Here is a 20,042-nt window from a genome sequence, read left to right as displayed (position 1 = left end):
CACCCAAAATCTGCTGTCTGGCTACGCCCCTGGTGTCATGTTTCCAGCAGTGGCCAATCCAGGTCACAAGAAATTGGGGGCCCTTTTACTAAGGTGTGCCCAAAAGTGGCCTGCGCTGGTGTAGGTGCGTGTTTTGGATGCGCGCTGGTCCATTTCCTGAGCACGCCAAGGAGAAAAAGGGATCTTTTAATGTGCTGGAAAATGAATGTGCGGCAAAATGTTTCCATTTTTGGCCTGAGACCTTAACGCCACCCATTGACTTAGCGGTAAGGTCTCATGCGCTAACCGGGCGGTAAGCGGGCAGCGGGTGCCAACTGCTGATTACCGCCGGGTAAGGCCCCCGTGTGTTTTGGGCACACACCAAAAATGGAATTATCACCCGGGGCACGTGGTAGCCGGACGGTAGTGACAATTTGATGTGCTTTGGGCGCACATAGGCGCCGACACACCTTAGTAAAAGGACCCCTTGGCATAGTCCAAAAAATAGTAAGGTTTAATGCTACCTGCCCCCAGGAATAAGTAGTGGCTTTCCCCAGTTCTACCTTAATAACAGTCTCTTGCTTTTTCTCCAGGAACTCGTCCAAACCTTTTTTAAATTCAGCTGTTCCAGTTGCTCTGATCACATCCTCCAGCAATGAGTTCCAAATCTTAACTATGTATTGAGTGAAAAACTGTTTTCTCGTATTAGTTTTAAATGCATTACTTTATAACTTCAGGGCATTTCCTTTAGTCTTTGTGTTTACTGAAAGTGTGAGCATTCAATTTGCATTTACCTCATCCACTCCGCTCAGGATTTTATAAACCTTTGTCATATTTCCTCTCAGCCATCTCTTCTCCAACCCCAGGCTGGAAAAGTGGTATAAAAGTCTTTTTAAATAAATAATACTTTGCATTGTAACAAGGTAGCACCTTATTGGTAAATCCAGCTCAATATTTGTTTAATTTTGTAGCCTTTCCCATCAGAAACACTGTGAGCCACAAAATGTATGTTGTTTTCTGCATTTCAGTCAAAAAAAAAAAAAGTAATTTAGCACACATCAAAATGCAGAAATGAAAAAGAAAACAAAGCAGAAACATTTCTCATGTTTACCCCTAGCAAAAGGAGAAAGAAAGGACAGCCAGCCCCCCCCCCCCCCCCCCCAAAATAATAATTGTAATCTAGATTTAAAAAAAAAGTTTTGATGATGTTTTGCAAAAGCTAAATTCAATATTTATTGGAACAGTGAAGGCATGCAAGGGAACTCTATATTTGGTGCCAAGCATTATACATTATCCCCCTAATTCTATAAGAATCACCAAAAATTGTGCATGCAATTTAATTGAATAATGAGCTAATTAGCACAATAATTGGCTTGGTAATCAATTATTGGCACTAATTAGACTTAATTGAAATATACACATGTAAATTTAGGTGCGGGTTCTGCACCTAAATTTACATGCGAGTTCAAAAAGGGGGCACGGAACTGGGAGGATCATGGGCAGAACTGGGGCGTTCCTTACATTTACGCACATTGTTATAGAATGAGGAGAATCCGTGCCTAATTTAGGCGTGCACATTTACACCACATTTCAGTTTGTACAAATGGCCGTACCTAAAGTTAGGCTTGACTCCCAGGCATAAGCGCTGTCCTATAAATTGCAATTTATTCACTCCTATTGCTGCACCATTGTTTTGACATGGAACAGCATTATAATATAAGCAAGGTGCCAAAAATGACAGATCTGGGTGGAACTACAATGACGTGCCCAGTTACAGAATAGCGCCTATGTTTTTCTGCACAGATCTGAAAAGGGGACGTAATGATGGGAGGGACATGGACGGGTCAGGGGTGTCCTCTTATACACCCTTTATAGAATTCATAAGAGAGATTTGCATGCAGTGGAGGCAGTGCATGCAAATCTCTCTCATGAATATTCTTTGTGGACATCCTGAAAACCTCCAGGACCAGGTTTGGGAACCATTGGCTTAAGCAGTATTCTATAAGCCATGCCTAAAGTTCAGAGTAGCTTATAGAATTAATGCTTAAGCACAGAGGTCGTGCATAAATTTAAGTGCTGCCATTTGCACCATAGAAAATGTGGTTTCAAGTGCCCCTGCCTAAATTTACATGCAGAGCACTGTTATTCTATAATTACATGCGTAACACAAAACCATGCCGTGATCTGCTCCAGTATGCCCATGACCCTCCCGTTTCTCTACCCCTAACTTTACGTGTGTAATTCCCAATTACAACAACCCAACTTAAATACAACAGCCCAACTTAAATGCCTCAACTCTGCAACACAACAAAACCGAAACTCGATTGGACATAAATTACCTCTTCCTCCTTATGATTCCTAAATCTGGCTGTCATGCACGAACTTTACTCTACCACAACTTCACTTTGTATTTGTTCATACCGTTATTGGGGATCACCTCTACGGTACTATGTAAGCCACATTGAGCCTGCAAATAGGTGGGAAAATGTGGGGTACAAGTGTTACACAAACAAAAAAAGCAACACTGGGCCTTCAAGACTGGAACAACAGGAGTATTTCATTGACAAGTGACCCGACACGGGCCGTGTTTCGGCGTTAAAAAAACGCCTGCCTCAGGGGTCAGGGTCTAAATGTAATTTGTTTAGAATTGTATTTATGTCCAATATCTTCCAAAATGAACGGGGAAAATCTGTGAAAACCAAGCTCGCCTGTCAGGGTGGACAGACTGCGATGTAGGCTAACACAGGAGTTCTCCACTCTACATCGCGGTCCGTCCACCCTGACAGGCGAGCTTGGTTTTCACAGATTTTCCCCGTTCATTTTGGGAGATATTGGACATAAATACAATTCTAAACAAATTACATTTAGACCCAGACCCCTGAGGCAGGCGTTTTTTAACGCCGAAACACGGCCCGTGTCGGGTCACTTTTCAATGAAATACTCCTGTTGTTCCAGTCTTGAAGGCCCAGTGTTGCTTTTTTTTGTTTGTGTACTTTCTATGTATGCTGTTTACCCTCTCTGTTTGGTGGGTACAAGTGTTACAAAAAAAAAAAAATTTTAATCTAATTAAAAAGGCTCATTTTTTTTTTTACTAAATTGCTTGCGCAAATTGGGAGCGTGCCTAAATTTGCACGTGCATTTATGCACTCTTGAAGAATAGAGCCCATCATTGCCCGCAGACGACATTTGTTTCAAACAGCCCGTCCCTAATATTTAATGATGTTTCTCATACTGATAGTGGTGTTGAATGTGCTTTACTTAAACACCTCTCTGACCTCATGTGCAACTTCCTTTAAATTAGTCACCTTGTTTTCTAACTCCTCTTACTCTCTTACCTATCTCTATGTTCCATCTTTGCTTATATCCTACGCTATTAAAATATTTTATTACGTATTGTGTTGACATGGTAAGTAGTTTACTATGCCATACTTTGTATTTATTTATTAGGATTTATTTACCGCCCTTTTGAAGGAATACATGCAAGGTGGTGTGCAGTCAGAATAAATCAAACATAAGCCATAGACAATTACAGCAGGAAAAACACTCAATATATGTGCATATAGTTCTGCAGCTATAACGTTATAGTATTTGGATTTTGCTCATCCCGTTTTTCAGTAGTAGCTCAAGATGAGTTACATTCAGGTACACTAAATATTGTTATTTGAATATTTTTACTGCTGTAATTGTCTATTAAATTCCTTCAAAATGGCGGTAAATAAATCCTAATAAAATAAATAAATACTAAATTAATCACCAGGGCCAGAACATAGCTTTAAACGATGGCTGCCTCAGCTGAGAATCAGGCCCAGCATCTTTAGCCTTCTGCAGAGAGAAACCGTACAGTTATAAGCTTATAGAGCAACAGTATTCACAGATGGCAGTCTGGCAATTATTCTCAGCATCTCACAGGTTAAAAAGAATTTTGCTTTGATCTCTGCTGTCTTGTCCTGGTAAGGGGAGCCACTGCTGACATCTCCAAGAGGTTTTGTTTAGACTGTGTCCAATCTCTCAGCTTTCTTGGCACCTACAGTGTTCAGGCAGCCCAGTGCCCTCTTTGTTGGGAAATCAGGCTGTGATTCTAAGCCAGCCTAAGGTTTAACAGTCAGAACAAGCCGATAGCATTGGTTCAATTTGGAAAAGCCTGTTTAGATTAACATTGATTAATAGCCCTTCCCTGCTTCCCCCCCCCCCCCCCCAGATTATATATTTATTTATTTTATTTGTTACATTTGTACCCCACATTTTCCCACCTATTTGCAGGCTCAATGTGGCTTACATAGTACCGTAAAGGCGTTCGCCAGTCAGTTGATTACAAATACAAGGTTGTATTGTGGTCAAATGAGGTAGGTGTGTGGCAGGCACCATGGAGGTCTTATGGAATGAAGATTGTATATTGTCCAGTACGATCATTGGTTGAGCTGTGTTGCTGGACGTGGGGACTTACGTTGGACCGGTGAGGTAAGCCTTTTTGAAGAGGTTGGTTTTTAATGATTTCCTGAAGTTTAGGTGGTTATGGATTGTTTTTACAGCTTTCAGGAGTCCATTCCTTAATTGTGTGCTTACGTAGGAGAAGGTGGATGCGTAAGTTGTTTTGTATTTAAGTCCTTTGCAATTTGGGTAATGTAAGTTTAGTTATGATCTTGATCCGATTCTATTTCTGGTTGGTAGATCTATGAGGTCTGTCATGTATCCTGGGACTATGCCGTAGATAATTTTGTGGACAAAGGTGCCTATTTTGAAGATGATACGTTCTTTGATTGGGAGCCAGTGCAGCTTTTCTCAAAGGGGTTTAGCACCTGGGGGCCCTTTTACTAAGCTGCATAGGTGCCTACGTGGACCCAGTGCGTGCCAATTTGCAGTTACCGCCCGGTTACCGTGTGGCCCTTGCGGTAATTTCAGTTTTGGCATGTGTCCGCAAAATACTGTTTATTTTCTGACGCACTTCAAGCGACGTCTGATGCGGTTAGATAATTACCGCTCAGTTCCGCGTGAGACCTTACTGCTGAGTCAATGACTGGCGGTAAGGTCTCAGACCCCAAAATGGACACGCGCCAATTTTTATTTTGCCGCACGTCCATTTTCGGCAAAAATATTAAAAAGGCCTTTTTTACAGGCGCGCTGAAAAATGGATTCTGCACGTGCCCAAAATCTGCACCTACACTACCGCAGGCCATTCAGTGCAGCTTAGTAAAAGGACCCCTGGTGTTCTGCGCCAATCTCCAAACGTATTCTGTAACAACGCACGTAACTTAATTGGCTGAACAGGCTAATCAGCATTGGTAACAGCATTTAAGCAATAATGAACACTAATTGGCACTAATTAGAATTTATGCGCACAACTCGCTAAGTGTATTCTGTAATGCAGAGCACCTAAATTCTAATGTGTGCAGCCAAAAAGGGGCATGGTTATGAGCGGGGAAATGGGCATTTTGTGGGTGTTCCAAAATTTACGCCAAGTAAAACATGACCTAAATGGACGCAACCATATTTAGTCGTGTGGAGAGAGACAGACTCGGCAATTTAAGCCCATTCTATAAAATATAGACGTATTTTAGAGAATACGCCTAGGCGTAATTTTTTACCTCGTGGATTTTTCAGGTGTTGTGTGTAAGAATCTGGCTCTTTGTGTCTTATGGCTTCTTCATGAATTTGTTTACAAATTAGGCCTCCTGTTGTGTCTTACCTAGTCTTAACCTACCCATAAACTTTGCTTTTATTGTAAATTCTTAGCTAATTATTTATACTTAGTATATCAAATAAGATTACTATGTAAAACAATTTTTTTAAAAAGTGGAGGACGACGAGGAGGCAAAGTCAGTGTCAGAGTACACAGCAGTACTGCAAAAGCGAAAAGGATTAATGGGTATAAATGAGCCTGCTGTTCTGTGGTTGGTACCTCTATATTATGAGTGAGGGAGAGGATGCCAGCATCTCTGTGCTGAGTGTTTGGGTCCTTCCAGTGATTGCTTCCACTGACTTTCTTTCTATAGAAATGGGTCATTTTGGAATTATTAATCTTCCTTTACTGAACATAATGTCTGTCTGCTTCATCCTCACCTATCCCCACACCCCCCAGAAAGAGCAAGCACATGCACACCAAGTAATTATTTTCTTCAGCTAAAATGCAAATAGTTCGCCCGTGTTTACTCATGAGAGACGTATTTAGGACTGCTTAAAAGTATCTGTGTAGTGACGATAGAAGGGAGAGGGAGAGGCCAGCAGTTCAGTTCAATAATAGCGGGGGAAGTTGTCAACGTAGGCTCCCATTAATAAAGGCTATTATTTACTGTTAACGCCAGTTATTAGTAACTTTGGTCTCATTGCATGAAATGGAACCCTGGGCTAAAATAACATGGCATGTGGTAAAACAAGTCATTCTATTGTAGCATAAGTACATACGTATTGCCATACTGAGAAAGACCAAAGGTCCATCCTGTTTCCAACAGTGGCCAATCCAGGTCACAAATACCCGGCAACATCTCAAAAATGTACAAAACATTTTATACTGCTTATCCCAGAAATAGTGGATTTTCCCCAAGTCCATTTAATAACGGTCTATGGACTTTTCCTTTAGGAAGCCGTCCAAACCTTTTTTAAACTCCACTAAGCTAACCGCCTTTACCACGTTCTCTGGCAACGAATTCCAGAGTTTAATTACATGTTGAGTGAAGAAAAGTTTTCTCCGATTCGTTTTATTGTAGCTTCATCGCATGCCCCCTAGACGCTTCACATCTACCCGTTCAACTCCACTCATTATTTTATAGACCTCTATCATATTTCCCCTCAGCTGCCTTTTCTCCAAGCTGAAGAGCCCTAGCCACTTTAGCCTTGCCTCATAGGGAAGTCGTCCCATCCCCTTTATCATTTTTGTCGCCCTTCTCTGCACCTTTTCTAATTCCACTATATCTTTTTTGAGATGCAGCGACCAGAATTGAACACAATATTCGAGGTGCGGTCGCAACATGGAGCGATACAAAGGCATTTTAACGTCCTCATTTTTGTTTTCCATTCCTTTCCTAATAATACCTAACATTTCATGCAATGACACCCAGGGGTCCTTTTACTAAGCAGTGTTAAGTGTCTACGCGCACCCAACGCGTGCCAAAATGAAGTTACCGCCAGACTACCACGTGGCTGTAGCGGTAATTTTATTTTTGGCATGCATACGATAACACATGTCTGAAAAATATTTTTTATTTTCAGGCGTGGTATAATGGACATGCGCCAAGTGGCATTTGACGATCGTAGGTCATTACCGCTCGGTTACTGCGTGAGTCTTTACCGCTAGGTCAGTGGCCACTGGTAAGGTCTCAGACCCAAAATGGACATGTGGCAATTTTGATTTTGCCGCATGTCCATTTTCGGCAAAAATTTTAAAAAGGCCTTTTTTTTACAGGCGTGCTAAAAATTGGATCGTCGCGCACCCAAAACCCACGCCTACACTACAGCAAGCCATTTTTCAACATGCTTTTGTAAAATGACCCTCTAGTTACTAATAAGGGTTAACAGTAAAATGGCCCATGTTGATAACTTCCCCCCTTAGTCTCCAACACTTATTTCTTCTGTTCCTTCGATATGCCTTGTGCCCAGGTTACCTCCAAAAAGCCCCCTACATTAATGTATAACACAGCCCAGGAAATATGTTGAACAGAGTCCCGATGTAGTGTATCTAGATTTCAGAAAGCTTTTGACAAAGTTCCTCATGAGACACTCCTAAGAAAATTAAAAAGTTATGGGATAGGAGGCACTGTCCTTCTAGGGATTAGGAATTTGTTATTGGACAGAAAACAGAGGGTAGGGTTAAATGGCCATTTTTCTCATTGGAAGAGGTTGAACAGTAGAGTGCCACAGGGACCTGTACTGGGACCAGTGCTGTTTAACATATTTATAAATGATCTGCAGATGACACCAAACTATTCAAATTGTCAAAACGCATTCAGATTGTGAAAAATTGCAGGAAGACCTTAGGGAACTGGAAGACTGGGCATCCAAATGGACAAATGCAAAGTGATGCACATTGGGAAGTATAATCCAAATCACAAGAACATAAGTGTTACCATACTGGGGCAGACCAAAAGTCCATCAAGCCCAGCATCCTATTTCTAACAGTGGCCAAACCAGGGTACAAGTACCTGGAAGATCCCAAAACAGTACAATAAATTTTTATGCTGCTTATCCTAGAAATAAGCAATGAATTTTCCCCAAGTCCATCTTAATAATAGCTTATGGACTTTACTTTTAGGAAGTTATCCAAACCTTTTTAAAACCCTGCTAAACTACCTGCTTTTACCACATTCTGTGGCAACGAATTCCAGAGTTTAATTACACATTGAGTGAGGAAATATTTTCTCTGATTTGTTTTAAATTTACTATTTTGTAGCTTCCTTTGCATGCCCCCTAGTCCTAGTATTTTTGGAAAGAGTAAACAAGTGATTCATGTCTATCCATTCCACTCCACTCATTAGTTACTTGATGCTAGGGCTGTCTTTAGGAGTCAGCACTCAAGAAAAAGATCTAGGTGTCATTGTAGACAATACGCTGAAATCTTTTGCCCAGTGTGCGGTGGTGACCAAAAAAGCCAACTGGATGCTAGGAATTATTAGAAAAGGCATGCAAAATAAGACCAAGAGTATTATAATACCTCTGTATAACTCCATGGTGCAACCTCACCTTGAGTATTGCATTCAATTCTGGTCACCGTATCTCAAAAATGATATAGCAGAATTAGAAAAGGTTAATTGAAGAGCAACCAAAATGATAAATGGGATGGAATTCCTCCCATATGAAGAAAGACTAAAGAGGTTAGGGCTCTTTAGCTTGGAAAACAGAAGGCTGAGAGGGGATCTGATTGAGGTCTGTAAAATCCTAAGTGATGTAGAATGGGTAGAAGTGGATCCATTTTTCACTCTTTCAAAAAGTGCGAAGACCAGAGACACTCAATGATATTACATGGAAATACTTTCAAAACAAATAGGAGGAAATATTTTTTCACTCAACAAATAGTTAAGCTCTGGAACTTGTTGCCGGAGGATGTGGTAACAGCAGTTAGCGTATCTGGGTTTAAAAAAGGTTTGGACAAGTTCCTGGAGGAAAAGTCCGTAGTCTATTATCAAGATGGACATGGGGGAAGCAACTGCTTGGCATAGGATTGATAGCATGGAATCTTGCTACTATTTGGGTTTCTGCCAGGTACTTGTGACCTGGATTGGCCACTGTTAGAAGCAGGATACTAAGCTAGACGGACCATTGGTCTGACCCAGTATGGCTATTCTTGTGTTCTTAACAAAGGAATGGGGGACCAGGAATTTATGTGATGCAGTAAGTTTCTCTTATTCCCTCCTTCCCCTCTCAGAAGCTGAAAACAGACTGACATGATTTTCTCATTATGTCCTCTGTTCCAACTCTTATCAGCTCTCTTAGCACTAACCTCCTTCTGCCAAAAAACTGATTCACGTTGTGCTGTTTCTGTGATACTAGCTCTGATTTGTGGCCCATCCAGACTTTGGCTAAGATTAAATTTTAGGGAAAATGAGTCATGTTTCTGCAGTTTGTTGTGTCAGTCAATGGATAGACTTTAGTGTCTCTATAAGACTCACGGAACTGGCTTTATGTCTTTCATCTTAGCTCTCCAATGGTACGTACTTGATGGACTATTTAACAATTAGAACTTTTGTTCATTTTGCACAGCAGCTCTGGCTTAACTCAATTTTGAAACTTAGCAGCTAAACTAAAGGTGCCCCCCCCTCTTCCTCCACCTCTTGAGTTCTAGTAAAAAGAAAAACTGATGCATTTTTTTAACATGTACAAGCAGCATCTCCTTTGTGGTTGGCTGCAGTGGCAGAAATGCAAATGAATGGCCCTCATGCAAAATATGAAAAAGGGACCCCAGAACAAAAGCCGGTAGTGGGAGGCGGGGATAGTGCTGGGCAGACTTATAAGGTCTGTGCCAGAGCCGGTGGTGGGAGGCAGGGCTGCTGGTTGGGGGGCGGGAATAGTGCTGGGCAGACTTATACGGTCTGTGCCCTGAAAAAGACAGGTACAAATCAAGGTAAGGTATACACAAAATGTGGCACATATGAGTTATCTTGTTGGGCAGACTGGATGGACCGTGCAGGTCTTTTTCTGCTGTCATCTACTATGTTACTATGTTAGAACAGGGGGATCTACCTCAGAGGATACAGGAAGAGCTACAAAGGTGCCCTTCCTTCCTCGGGTCCCACTAGTTGTCTGCTGCCTTCAGAGTTTAAGCATCAGGAACCCGCTTAATTGGATCATTAATAATGAGTGATAATATATTTATTTATTTATTTGTTTGTTTGTTTGTTGCATTTGTATCTCACATTTTCCCAGCTCTTTGCAGGCTCAATGTGGCTTACAATACATCATGAGTAACAGAAATACATGAAAAAGTATACATTGAGTGATAACTGAAGGATTTGGGGTAGCATGATAGTGATAAAACATGATAGTATTTTAACAAGCAAACACATTAAGAAATATTTAAGAAATATATACGAATTATATAAGAAAATATACATTTAGTAGTAGCTAAAGGATCTTGGGCACCATGATAGTGAAAAAATATGGTAGTGTTTTGGCAGGTTGACATAGTAGAGGCAGTTTTGGATGTGCGAATAGGAGTTTATATTTGTTGATCATTGTTGTATGCCTTATTCAAGAGATGAGTCTTCAGTAGAACAAGCACATTCATTCAGTAAGGACTGAAAGGCAGCTACAGCCATCAGGTCAGAAAGTTCAAAGCAAGGCCACAAGTCAGCTGCATCACTGCTGGTTCTAGAGGAAGCGTATAGTATGCTGGAGGACATAAAGAAATAGAAGGATGCTTATAGGGAAAAGCTCTTCTGGAGCAGTGGAACGCTCATAAGTGAGCTGAAGAGTTGAAAACTTACGATGTGAAACAGTCCATATGAGTGGATGCCAAAGACGAGGTGGACTTCCTAAGTGGTACAGTTACAGAAACTCCAGAGCGGTCCATTCTGCTGTGCAACGTTGCAACTGTGTGGAGGAGGTTGAAGTTGGTGTGAGAAGAGAGAGATTAGATTCCCTGAACGAACGCACCTTGTCAAAACCAATTGCGTGGGCTCTGTTGGCTTCTGAAACATTTTCTCAGCAGGCTAACACATTTAGAAAAGATGCAGCTGTTTCTGCAGCTTGCTCTTGTAAAGGATGAAAAATGGAATGTGTTATATGGTGCATTAATACCCCGAAGGCACTTGTATTCACTGTGTGAAATTCCTTTGATCTACACTGAGTTTTACTTGCAATGCTGTAACATACTTCTGCTGATTAGTACTAACAGAAACAGAATAAACAGCTGGTTTTGAACTTCAAATAATTATTAGGGTCCAATAAACGGGAAATGTTATAAAGTGGGCCTAGTTTTCAGCATGGACAACACAAGTAAATGTTGTGCATTTTAGTCATTTACAAAGTGGCAACAGTACACACTTTGTAGAAATTTGCTCATCATTTGCGTGCTCATACTTGCACTCTGGGCGTGCATGTGGGTGGAGTCTGGGCAGAGCATGAGTAGTGTATGCCTGGATTATAGAATGTGCATTCTCGTAAAATGTAGGCGTGGACATTTACACCAGCTATAGGGCAGTAGTATAGAGGGGCATAATCGAACGGCGCCGGCCATCTCTATGGGCGGCCATCTCCAGGGCCGGCACCATAAGTGGGCGGAGCCAACCGTATTTTCGAAAAAGATGGCCGACCATCTTTTTCTTCGCTAATACGGTTGGGCCCGGCCAAATGTCAGAGGTCGCCGGGTTTGAGATGGCCGGCATCGGTTTTCGGCCATAATGGGAAAAAATGCCGGCGATCTCAAACCCGGCGAAATGCAAGGCATTTAGTCGTCAGAGGAGCCAGCTTTTGTAGTGCACTGGCCCCCCCTCACATGCCAGGACACCAACCTGGCACCCTAGGGGGCACTTCTAAAAAATAAAAATAGCTCCCAGGTGCATAGCTCCCTTCCCTTGGTTGTTTAGCCCCCAACTCCCCCCCCAAACCCACTCCCCACAACTCTACACCATTACCATAGCCCTAAGGGGTGAAGGGGGGCACCTAGATGTGGGTACAGTGGGTTTTGGTTTTTTTTTGGAGGGCTCAACATTTACCACCACAAGTGTAACAAGTAGGGGGGGGGATGGGCCTGGGTCCACCTGTCTGAAGTGCACTGCACCCACTAAAAACTGCTCTACGGACTTGCATACTGCTATCAGGAAGCTGGGTATGACATTTGAGGCTGGCAAAAAAGGTTTTTTTTTGGTGGGAAGGGGTTGGTGACCACTGGGGGAGTACGGGGAGGTCATCCCTGATTCCCTCCGGTGGTCATTTGGTCAGTTGGGGCTCCTTTTTGAAGCTTGGTCGTGAAAAAAAAGGGACCAAGTAAAGCCAGCGAAATGCTGGTCAAGCCTGGCTTTTTTTTCCCATTATCGGGCGAAGCCGGCCATCTCGTGAGCACGCCCCGGTCCCGCCTCCATCCTGCCTTCACTACCCTACCGACACACCCCCTTGATGTTTCGCCGGCTCCACGACGGAAAGCAGTTGAACCCGGCTAAAATCGGCTTTTGATTCTACCGATTTCACCAGGTTCAGGAGATCACCGGCCATCTCCCGATTTGTGTCGGAAGATGGCTGGCGATCACTTTCGAAAATGAGCTGGATAGTCATTTATGTTCATAGGTGTCTTCCTATAGATTACTGCCTAGTGGAAAAGTACATGCCATGATTTGATGGTGCTTACTTTGCTGGAGTGCATGAGTAGAGTTTGGGTGGAACATAGTTAGAGTACACAGGTACGTGCCTAAATTATAGATTCCTATCATGCGCATTCACGCTAATATCTAGGAGCAAGCATTTACATCAGCTATAGGGCTGATGTAAGTGATTGAGCCTTAATGTTACATGTGTTTTGGGTCATTTGCATCAAGGAGGTTTAATTGACAGGAGATGGCGGGAGTGTGCCTGGGCTATTATGTGGCCTGAAGCCAGTAGGCGGAGCTTGCTGCCATATTGAGTCACCAAAACAATAACAAATGCTTACTAGAAATAAAGACCACCTATACGTTGCTTGGGGTACTTTGCTTTGGTTTGAGTGTATCAAGATGGAGGCTATGGCTTCAGTCTTGTCCTGTGTGGTCACCCTTCCAGGACCTGGCCAGGGCTGACCCTGCTTAGCTTCCTTCACAAATGTCCACCAACACCAGGCTTCTTATAAGCAAAGGTTTTATTAGTTGCCATTTAACATCATCTTCATGGCTTATTTCTGCTTTCACTCAAACATTTCTTCTTCAACTTAAACATAGCAAAAAGGCAGTTACTCAGAGTCTTCTAATTAAACCCTTTCCATACTTAAAGCAGTGCCTCAAACTTTCACAGTTCAAACAGCCAAAGCAAAGCATTTTACTTTTCATTCAAAGACTTTCTCAGCTGGTAGTGCAGCTGTCACCTTTTCAGCAGATAGTTTCAAAAAGTCCACAGAGCTCAGCCAGCACCTTCAAAGGGGATCTTCTTCCTCAAGCTGCCAGGTCCCAGCTTCTTTCTCTTCTCTTTCACTTCTCAGGCAGATATAAGGTGGTTAATTAGCTTCTCCACCCCTTCAGGCTCTTCCCCCTAATTCCAGGCAGCATCCAGCCCATAACTACCTACACCTGTTTCCAGCCCAGGACTCTCCTTGGTCCTAGCAACCTCCACTTGGACATTCCCCTACTGGCTCCCCTGGTGGACTTCTCAATAATAACATGACCTGGACCTTTCCCCCATTTCTATGGGAACAGCACCCTCTAGTGGCCTACCCAGGACAGGACAGCCCCTTACTCTTCACACATGTGACACTGTCTCCTGTCAATTAAACATCCTTGATTTGCACTAATATTCTGTAAAGAATAGTAGGTGCCTTAAGCAGCACCTAGAGTAGGTACCCTGTTATAGAAGTAGTTTCCACATGCCTAGTATTTCCCCTCAGCTCCTGTACTTTGAAAGCATGGATATGCAAATCTAAGAAAGCCTTTTCTAGTTTTATGCTCTGCTTGAATTCTCAGGTTATCAAATCGCATACCGCGTGGCAGCTGGAGCCCCCAAGAAGTTCACCACAGTGGAAGTGGGTTCAACTGTTAGACAATTCACTGCAACCGATCTCACTCCTGAAACAGCCTATATTTTTCAGACATCAGCCAAAACCAGACAGGGTTGGGGAGAACCCCTGGAGGCCACGGTGATCACAACAGAAAGGAGAGGTAACGGCATTACTTTTTAGCAGGGGTTGAACTGAGGTATCATAGAATAACTGTCTTTGGCAAATGTTTAAGAAAGATTAGGAATACTAATGTCTCATGCTTGCAGCTTTTTTCATTAGACAACTGATTCGCATTTTAAAATATATGATACCTCATTAAAGACACTTTCGTGTGGATGTTTGTCTATAGCCCTCATTTGATTACTTGAATAAGTGGAGTTGGTGTCCATTTTGCGCTCCTCATGTCTGATAAGCGGCCAGTTTTACAAAAGGTCACTAGGCTATTAAGGCACAAAAGTGTGTATATTGTACCAATTGTGTAAAGTGAATATACAACTAAAAAAAAAAAATCTTCAAATGAACAATTGTATAAAAATAAACGTTTATATCATAATAGTGGTGGTGAGACCATCATATCGGAGGCATAAAGTTCTCATATATGTATTCCACATTTTAAGTGCCTTCTGTGAATATATTTCTTTATTTTATTTATTGCACTTGTATCCCACATTTTCCCACCTATTTGAAGGCTCAAAGTGGCTTACAAAAACCTGTTATGGCAGCACCATGCCAGGTTAGAGAAATAAAGTTTGAGTCACAATGAGATCGAGGATGACAAAGAAGAACTAAGACAGTAATCCCACATTTTTCCAACAAACGTTTCAACTTTTGTGACTTTTTTCTTTTTTTTCCTTTATTTTTTTAAGCAGTCCTTTATATTCAGTGCAGTTTAATAGTTCACATATGCAAAATTGGAGAAGCCACGGCCTCATAATTATTCTTCTTATACAAAAATAAAAATTGCTTAATTTAGCAACAACACCAGCGTGATCATGTTTCAAGCACTGGCTCTGCAAAAGGCTGTAGCACTCTCAAGGTGACTTACTCCAATTAGAGGGGGTATTTTCGATATGACGTCTAAGTCCACGCCCAACGCAGATTCTTTACCACGAGGTCTATGGCTGGCGGTAAGGTCAGACACCCAAAATGGACGCGCAGCAATTTTGATTTTGCCACACGTCCATTTTCAGCAAAAAAAAAAACAAAACAACATTTTTTTTGTACGTGCGCTGAAAAATATTTCTGCGCGCCCAAAACCCGCGCCTACACTACCGCAAGCCACTTTTTACCACGGCTTAGTAAGAGGACCCCTTTGTTCCCTCACAAAATTATAAAAGGCCACCTAACTTGTACATATAAGTTTAGGTATTTTCATGCTACTTGCATTGTGGCGAAATGCTCGGGTACTTTACATCAGCTTCCAATGGGAAAATGCAGGCTTACTTTCCATTTGAAAATTGCTAGAAGAAATATGTTCCCCATCATGAGCGGTAGGTTGTGTGGGTTAGACTCTTTTTTAAGAAAGAAAGAAAGATACCCACAGATGCCTGAATCAGCGCTTCTTCTAAGGATACAGCATTCCAATCAAAGCAATGTGTGTACTTTTGAAAATACAAAAGTACACATGTTGCAGTTCTCACGCCCAGATTTTATAGAGTAGCACGCACACACACTTTACTTGCACATGGGTTGGACACTTATCAAATAGCCAGTTTCTACAAAAGAAACGCTGTTCGACCTACGAAAACGGCTTTGAAAATTGCCCCTTACAGTTATGTATTGAAAAAAAGAGCGCCCTTATCCTGATTTATCAAAGTAAATTCCCATAAATACATAGAAACGTGATGGCAGATAAAGGCCATATGACCCAACCAGTCTGCCCATCCTCTGTAACCCCCATTTCTTCCTGTTCCTAAGCGATCCCACATGCTTATCCCATGCCTTTTTAAATTCTGGAACAGTCCTCGACTCCACCACCTCCACCGGGAGGCCATTCCACGCCTCCACCACCCTTTCTGTGAAATAATACTTCCTTAGGTTACTCCTAAGCCTATTCCCTGTTAACTTTGTCATATGCCCCCTCATTCCAGAGCTCTCCTTCATTTGGAAAAAGCTCTCTTCCTGTTCATAAATGTCCTCGAGATATTTAAACGTTTCTATCATGTCTCCTCTCTCCCAGCATATACATGTTGAGGTTCATAAGCCTGTCCCTATAATTTTTGCATTCAAGACCGCTTACTAATTTCGTAGCCGCCCTCTGGACAGACTCCTTCCTGTTTATATCTTTCCGTAGGTGCGGTCTCCAGAACTGCACGCAGTACTCCAAATGAGGCCTCACCAAAGGCCTATCACCTCCTTTTTCCTACTGGTCATGCTTCTCTTTATGCATCCAAGCATTCTTCTGGCTTTGGCCGTTGCTTTTTCTACCTGTTTGAAAGCTTTAAGGTCGTCAGACACAATCACCCCCAAGTCCCGTTCTTCCTTCGCACACTGAAGCACTTCACCCCCTATACTGTACCGTTCCCTCGGATTTTTGCGACCCAGGTGCAAAGAAAGAGAAAATACATATTGAATTGTCCAGCTATTAGCAATGGGACATTTCATGTTTAAAACAGTTTGGCCTTGGCAGTCAATTTCAAGAAGTATTACTTGCAAGATTATGATGTGATGCTTTTAAACATTGATGTGTGTAGGATTAATTCATCATTGTTCTGTCTGCTGCTGAAATGACAGATTTTTATACCCGTATTTTCCAGGAACCCACACATGCTGGAGTTCCGTTTATGGCAATAATGTGTACTGGTTCAACACCGATGAGCTCTTGCACTGCTGACTAAGCATCATCGGGTAGCCTCAGTATAACACATTAAGAAACTGAGGTCTGAAAAGAAATCAGTATGAACCATTTTGACCTTCTTTCTCGAAGAGGAAGTGACCTTTCAAACCTGTGACAATGTCAACCCTGGAAAATTAGTTCAGGCCTGGTGAAGTGCTAAATCTGACTGCTGTATATGTGCAGGAAGAAAACCAGATGAGTGAGGTTGCTGTCCTGAGACTCCATACTCTTGCTTCTGTGTGTCCTCTGAGGTATGAGTGTGGGGGACGGGAGTGGTCCTTTCTCCAAAGGAGCTGCCTAACTTTCCACCTGCACTGATCATTTAGACTCCCACTTACAAAGAAGTTTTGCAATACAATTGATGTTTGTCCACTGTGATATGAAGTTAAGTCACCCAATCTTTTCATGTAGGTGTATATATAGTATTGATCTTTAGTGAGCAATATTAAAATTGCCCCCACTCCACATGCGTGGATTTTTAATCCACATAAAAAAAGTGGGCAGAGTTAGTGTGTCTTCAGTGTGTGCTTTTCACCTTTCCTGTTCGGGTCATAAAGAATTATCTTAATTCTGCATGCCACCTGTATTATCGAGGTACCCACAATCCTACAAGCATCACAGTATGTATGAAAATTGCTATTTTCATTAGTGTTTATGTGGACCCAATACAAATTAATCACATAGGGGCCTGTTTACTAAGCGATGGTAAAATATGTCCTTTCTACTGCGTGGAAACACTTACTAACTTAGGATACATGATACGACAAATTAGTAAAATTCCTGGATCTTGCTTTCCTAGTGTGTCCCAGGCCCACCATCTTTTAAAGGGGCTATCATTGGAAATGAAAAAGACCTCCTCCCTTTTGTCCCTTCCCAAACTAAAAATCCCCAGTTAGCCCCCTCCATCCTTTTCCCTCCCTCCCTCCCTGTCCCATGCAAAGGATCTCCCTTTGCTGAGGAGAACCTCAAATCCCATGATGAGTGTGGGTCAAGAAGTCCTCCAAGGCCAGTCCCCCTAGGGGGATAATTCTATATCTGGGCACATCCATTTAGGAGCCTTGAGGCCATGTTGGTAGGTGCCTGTTCTATAACAGAACTGAGGCATCTAGGATTCATTACAGAATACTAGTATAACCTGGCATCAGCGCACCTAACATTCAGGCGTACGTACTTACGCCACCCATATAGCCAGCATAAGTAATATAGTAACATAGTAGATGACGGCAGAAAAAGACCTGCACGGTCCATCCAGTCTACCCAACAAGATAACTCATATGTGCTACCTTTTGTGTATACCTTACCTTGATTTGTATCTGTCTTTTTCAGGGCACAGACCGTAGAAGTTTGCCCAGCACTAGCCCCGCCTCCCAACCACCAGCCCTGCCTTCAACCACCGGCTCTGCCACCCAATCTTGGCTAAGCTCTTGAGGATCCATTCCTTCTGAACAGGATTCCTTTATGTTTATCCCACGCATGTTTGAATTCCGTTACCGTTTTCATCTCCACCACCTCCTGCGGGATGGCATTCCAAGCATCCACCACTCTGTCCGTGAAAAAATACTTCCTGACATTTTTCTTGAGTCTGCCCCCCTTCAATCTCATTTCATGTCCTCTAGTTCTACCACCTTCCCATCTCCGGAAAAGGTTCGTTTGTGGATTAATACCTTTCAAATATTCGAACGTCTGTATCATATCACCCCTGTTTCTCCTTTCCTCCAGGGCAGGGGTAGGCAACTCCGGTCCTCGAGAGCCGCAGGCAGGTCAAGTTTTCAGGATATCCACAATGAATATGCAGGAGATAGATTTGCAAGCACTGCCTCCATGGTATGCAAATCTATCTCATGCATATTCATTGTGGATATCCTGAAAACCTGACCTGCCTGCGGCTCTCGAGGACCGGAGTTGCCTACCCCTTCTCCAGGGTATACAAGTTCAGGTCAGCAAGTCTCTCCTCATACGTCTTGTAACGCAAATCCCATACTGTTCTCGTAGCTTTTCTTTGTACCGCTTCAATTCTTTTTACATCCTTAGTAAGATACGGCCTCCAAAACTGAACACAATACTCCAGGTGGGGCCTCACCAACGACTTATACAGGGGCATCAACACCTCCTGCTGGCCACACCTCTCTCTATACAGCCTAGCAACCTTCTAGCTACGGCCACCGCCTTATCACACTGTTTTGTCGCCTTCAGATCCTCAGATACTATCACCCCAAGATCCCGCTCCCCGTCCATACCTATCAGACTCTCCCCACCTAACACATACATCTCCCGTGGATTTCTACTCCCTAAGTGCATCACTTTGCATTTCTTCGCTTTAATGGTGCCTGAATGCAACAGGGATGCACATATTTACAGTATTCTATAATAAATGTGCATTAGTAAAATCCCCGCAGTTACCTAATACTGTAGCAGGCTAGTTGCCACCTGGACAGTTCCAACCCACCAATTCCTGCCTGGACAATTCCCTCCAAGGACTTTTCCCCAGGGTGGACAGTTTCCTCCTAGGACTATTTCTTACTGGCATGTAGTTTTTGTTGTTGTTTTTTTTTTTTCTTGTGTTGGTGGTCTGTTGGTTTGTTTTTTTCTTATGTATCATATTTTTTATGAGAAGTGTTGCTGTGTGACGTGGATGTGTTGGTAATATTTTGTGTAAGTTTATATAAAAATAATATTTTGTGCTCTTTATTAATTTGGATTTTGGTTTATTTTAATTTTTTTTGTATGATTGGGGGGGGGGGGGCATTGCCCCGCCAAACAATATGGAAGGGGTAAGGGACAGAGGAAAATTTCAGACTGTGATGCTTCATGATTGTTAAGGCTGGGAATTGTCCTCCCTGGAGCGGTGGGAATTGTCCTAGATGGTAATTTTCCAGATGGGAACTGGTGAGTGGGAACTGACCTAGAACCGCATAGTACACATTATGCAAGATAGTCACATTAAAAATAGGAAGAATACGTAGAAGGATGAAATGCAGTCCCTTGAATGGTTTTGTCACTATAGAATAAATTCCCTTATCGAAAGCCAGATCTGCTTGCTGCCTTCCTTCTTGGTCGTCCCTACTGCATTTCTTCCTCTCAAGTAGCCACATGCTTAGGCAGCATACCACCATACATGCACCTAAA

General features: G+C 42.5%; 1 protein-coding gene across 1 annotated transcript in view; it reads left to right on the top strand.

Moving 5' to 3' along the window:
* SDK1 (sidekick cell adhesion molecule 1) overlaps positions 1-20,042 on the top strand; it is a 734,579-nt gene that overhangs the window by 559,513 nt on the left and 155,024 nt on the right. Inside the window, exon 29 of the mRNA XM_030212035.1 lies at positions 14,046-14,240. Coding sequence (XP_030067895.1) covers positions 14,046-14,240 — 195 coding nt within the window. The remainder of the gene's footprint in view (positions 1-14,045; positions 14,241-20,042) is intronic.

The sequence above is a fragment of the Microcaecilia unicolor genome, chromosome 8 (genome assembly GCF_901765095.1).
Source record: "Microcaecilia unicolor chromosome 8, aMicUni1.1, whole genome shotgun sequence".
In the NCBI taxonomy this organism is placed as follows: Eukaryota; Metazoa; Chordata; class Amphibia; order Gymnophiona; family Siphonopidae; genus Microcaecilia; species Microcaecilia unicolor.
The sequence above is the reverse complement of the archived record's forward strand: the minus strand, read 5'-3'. Positions and strand labels throughout refer to the sequence as shown.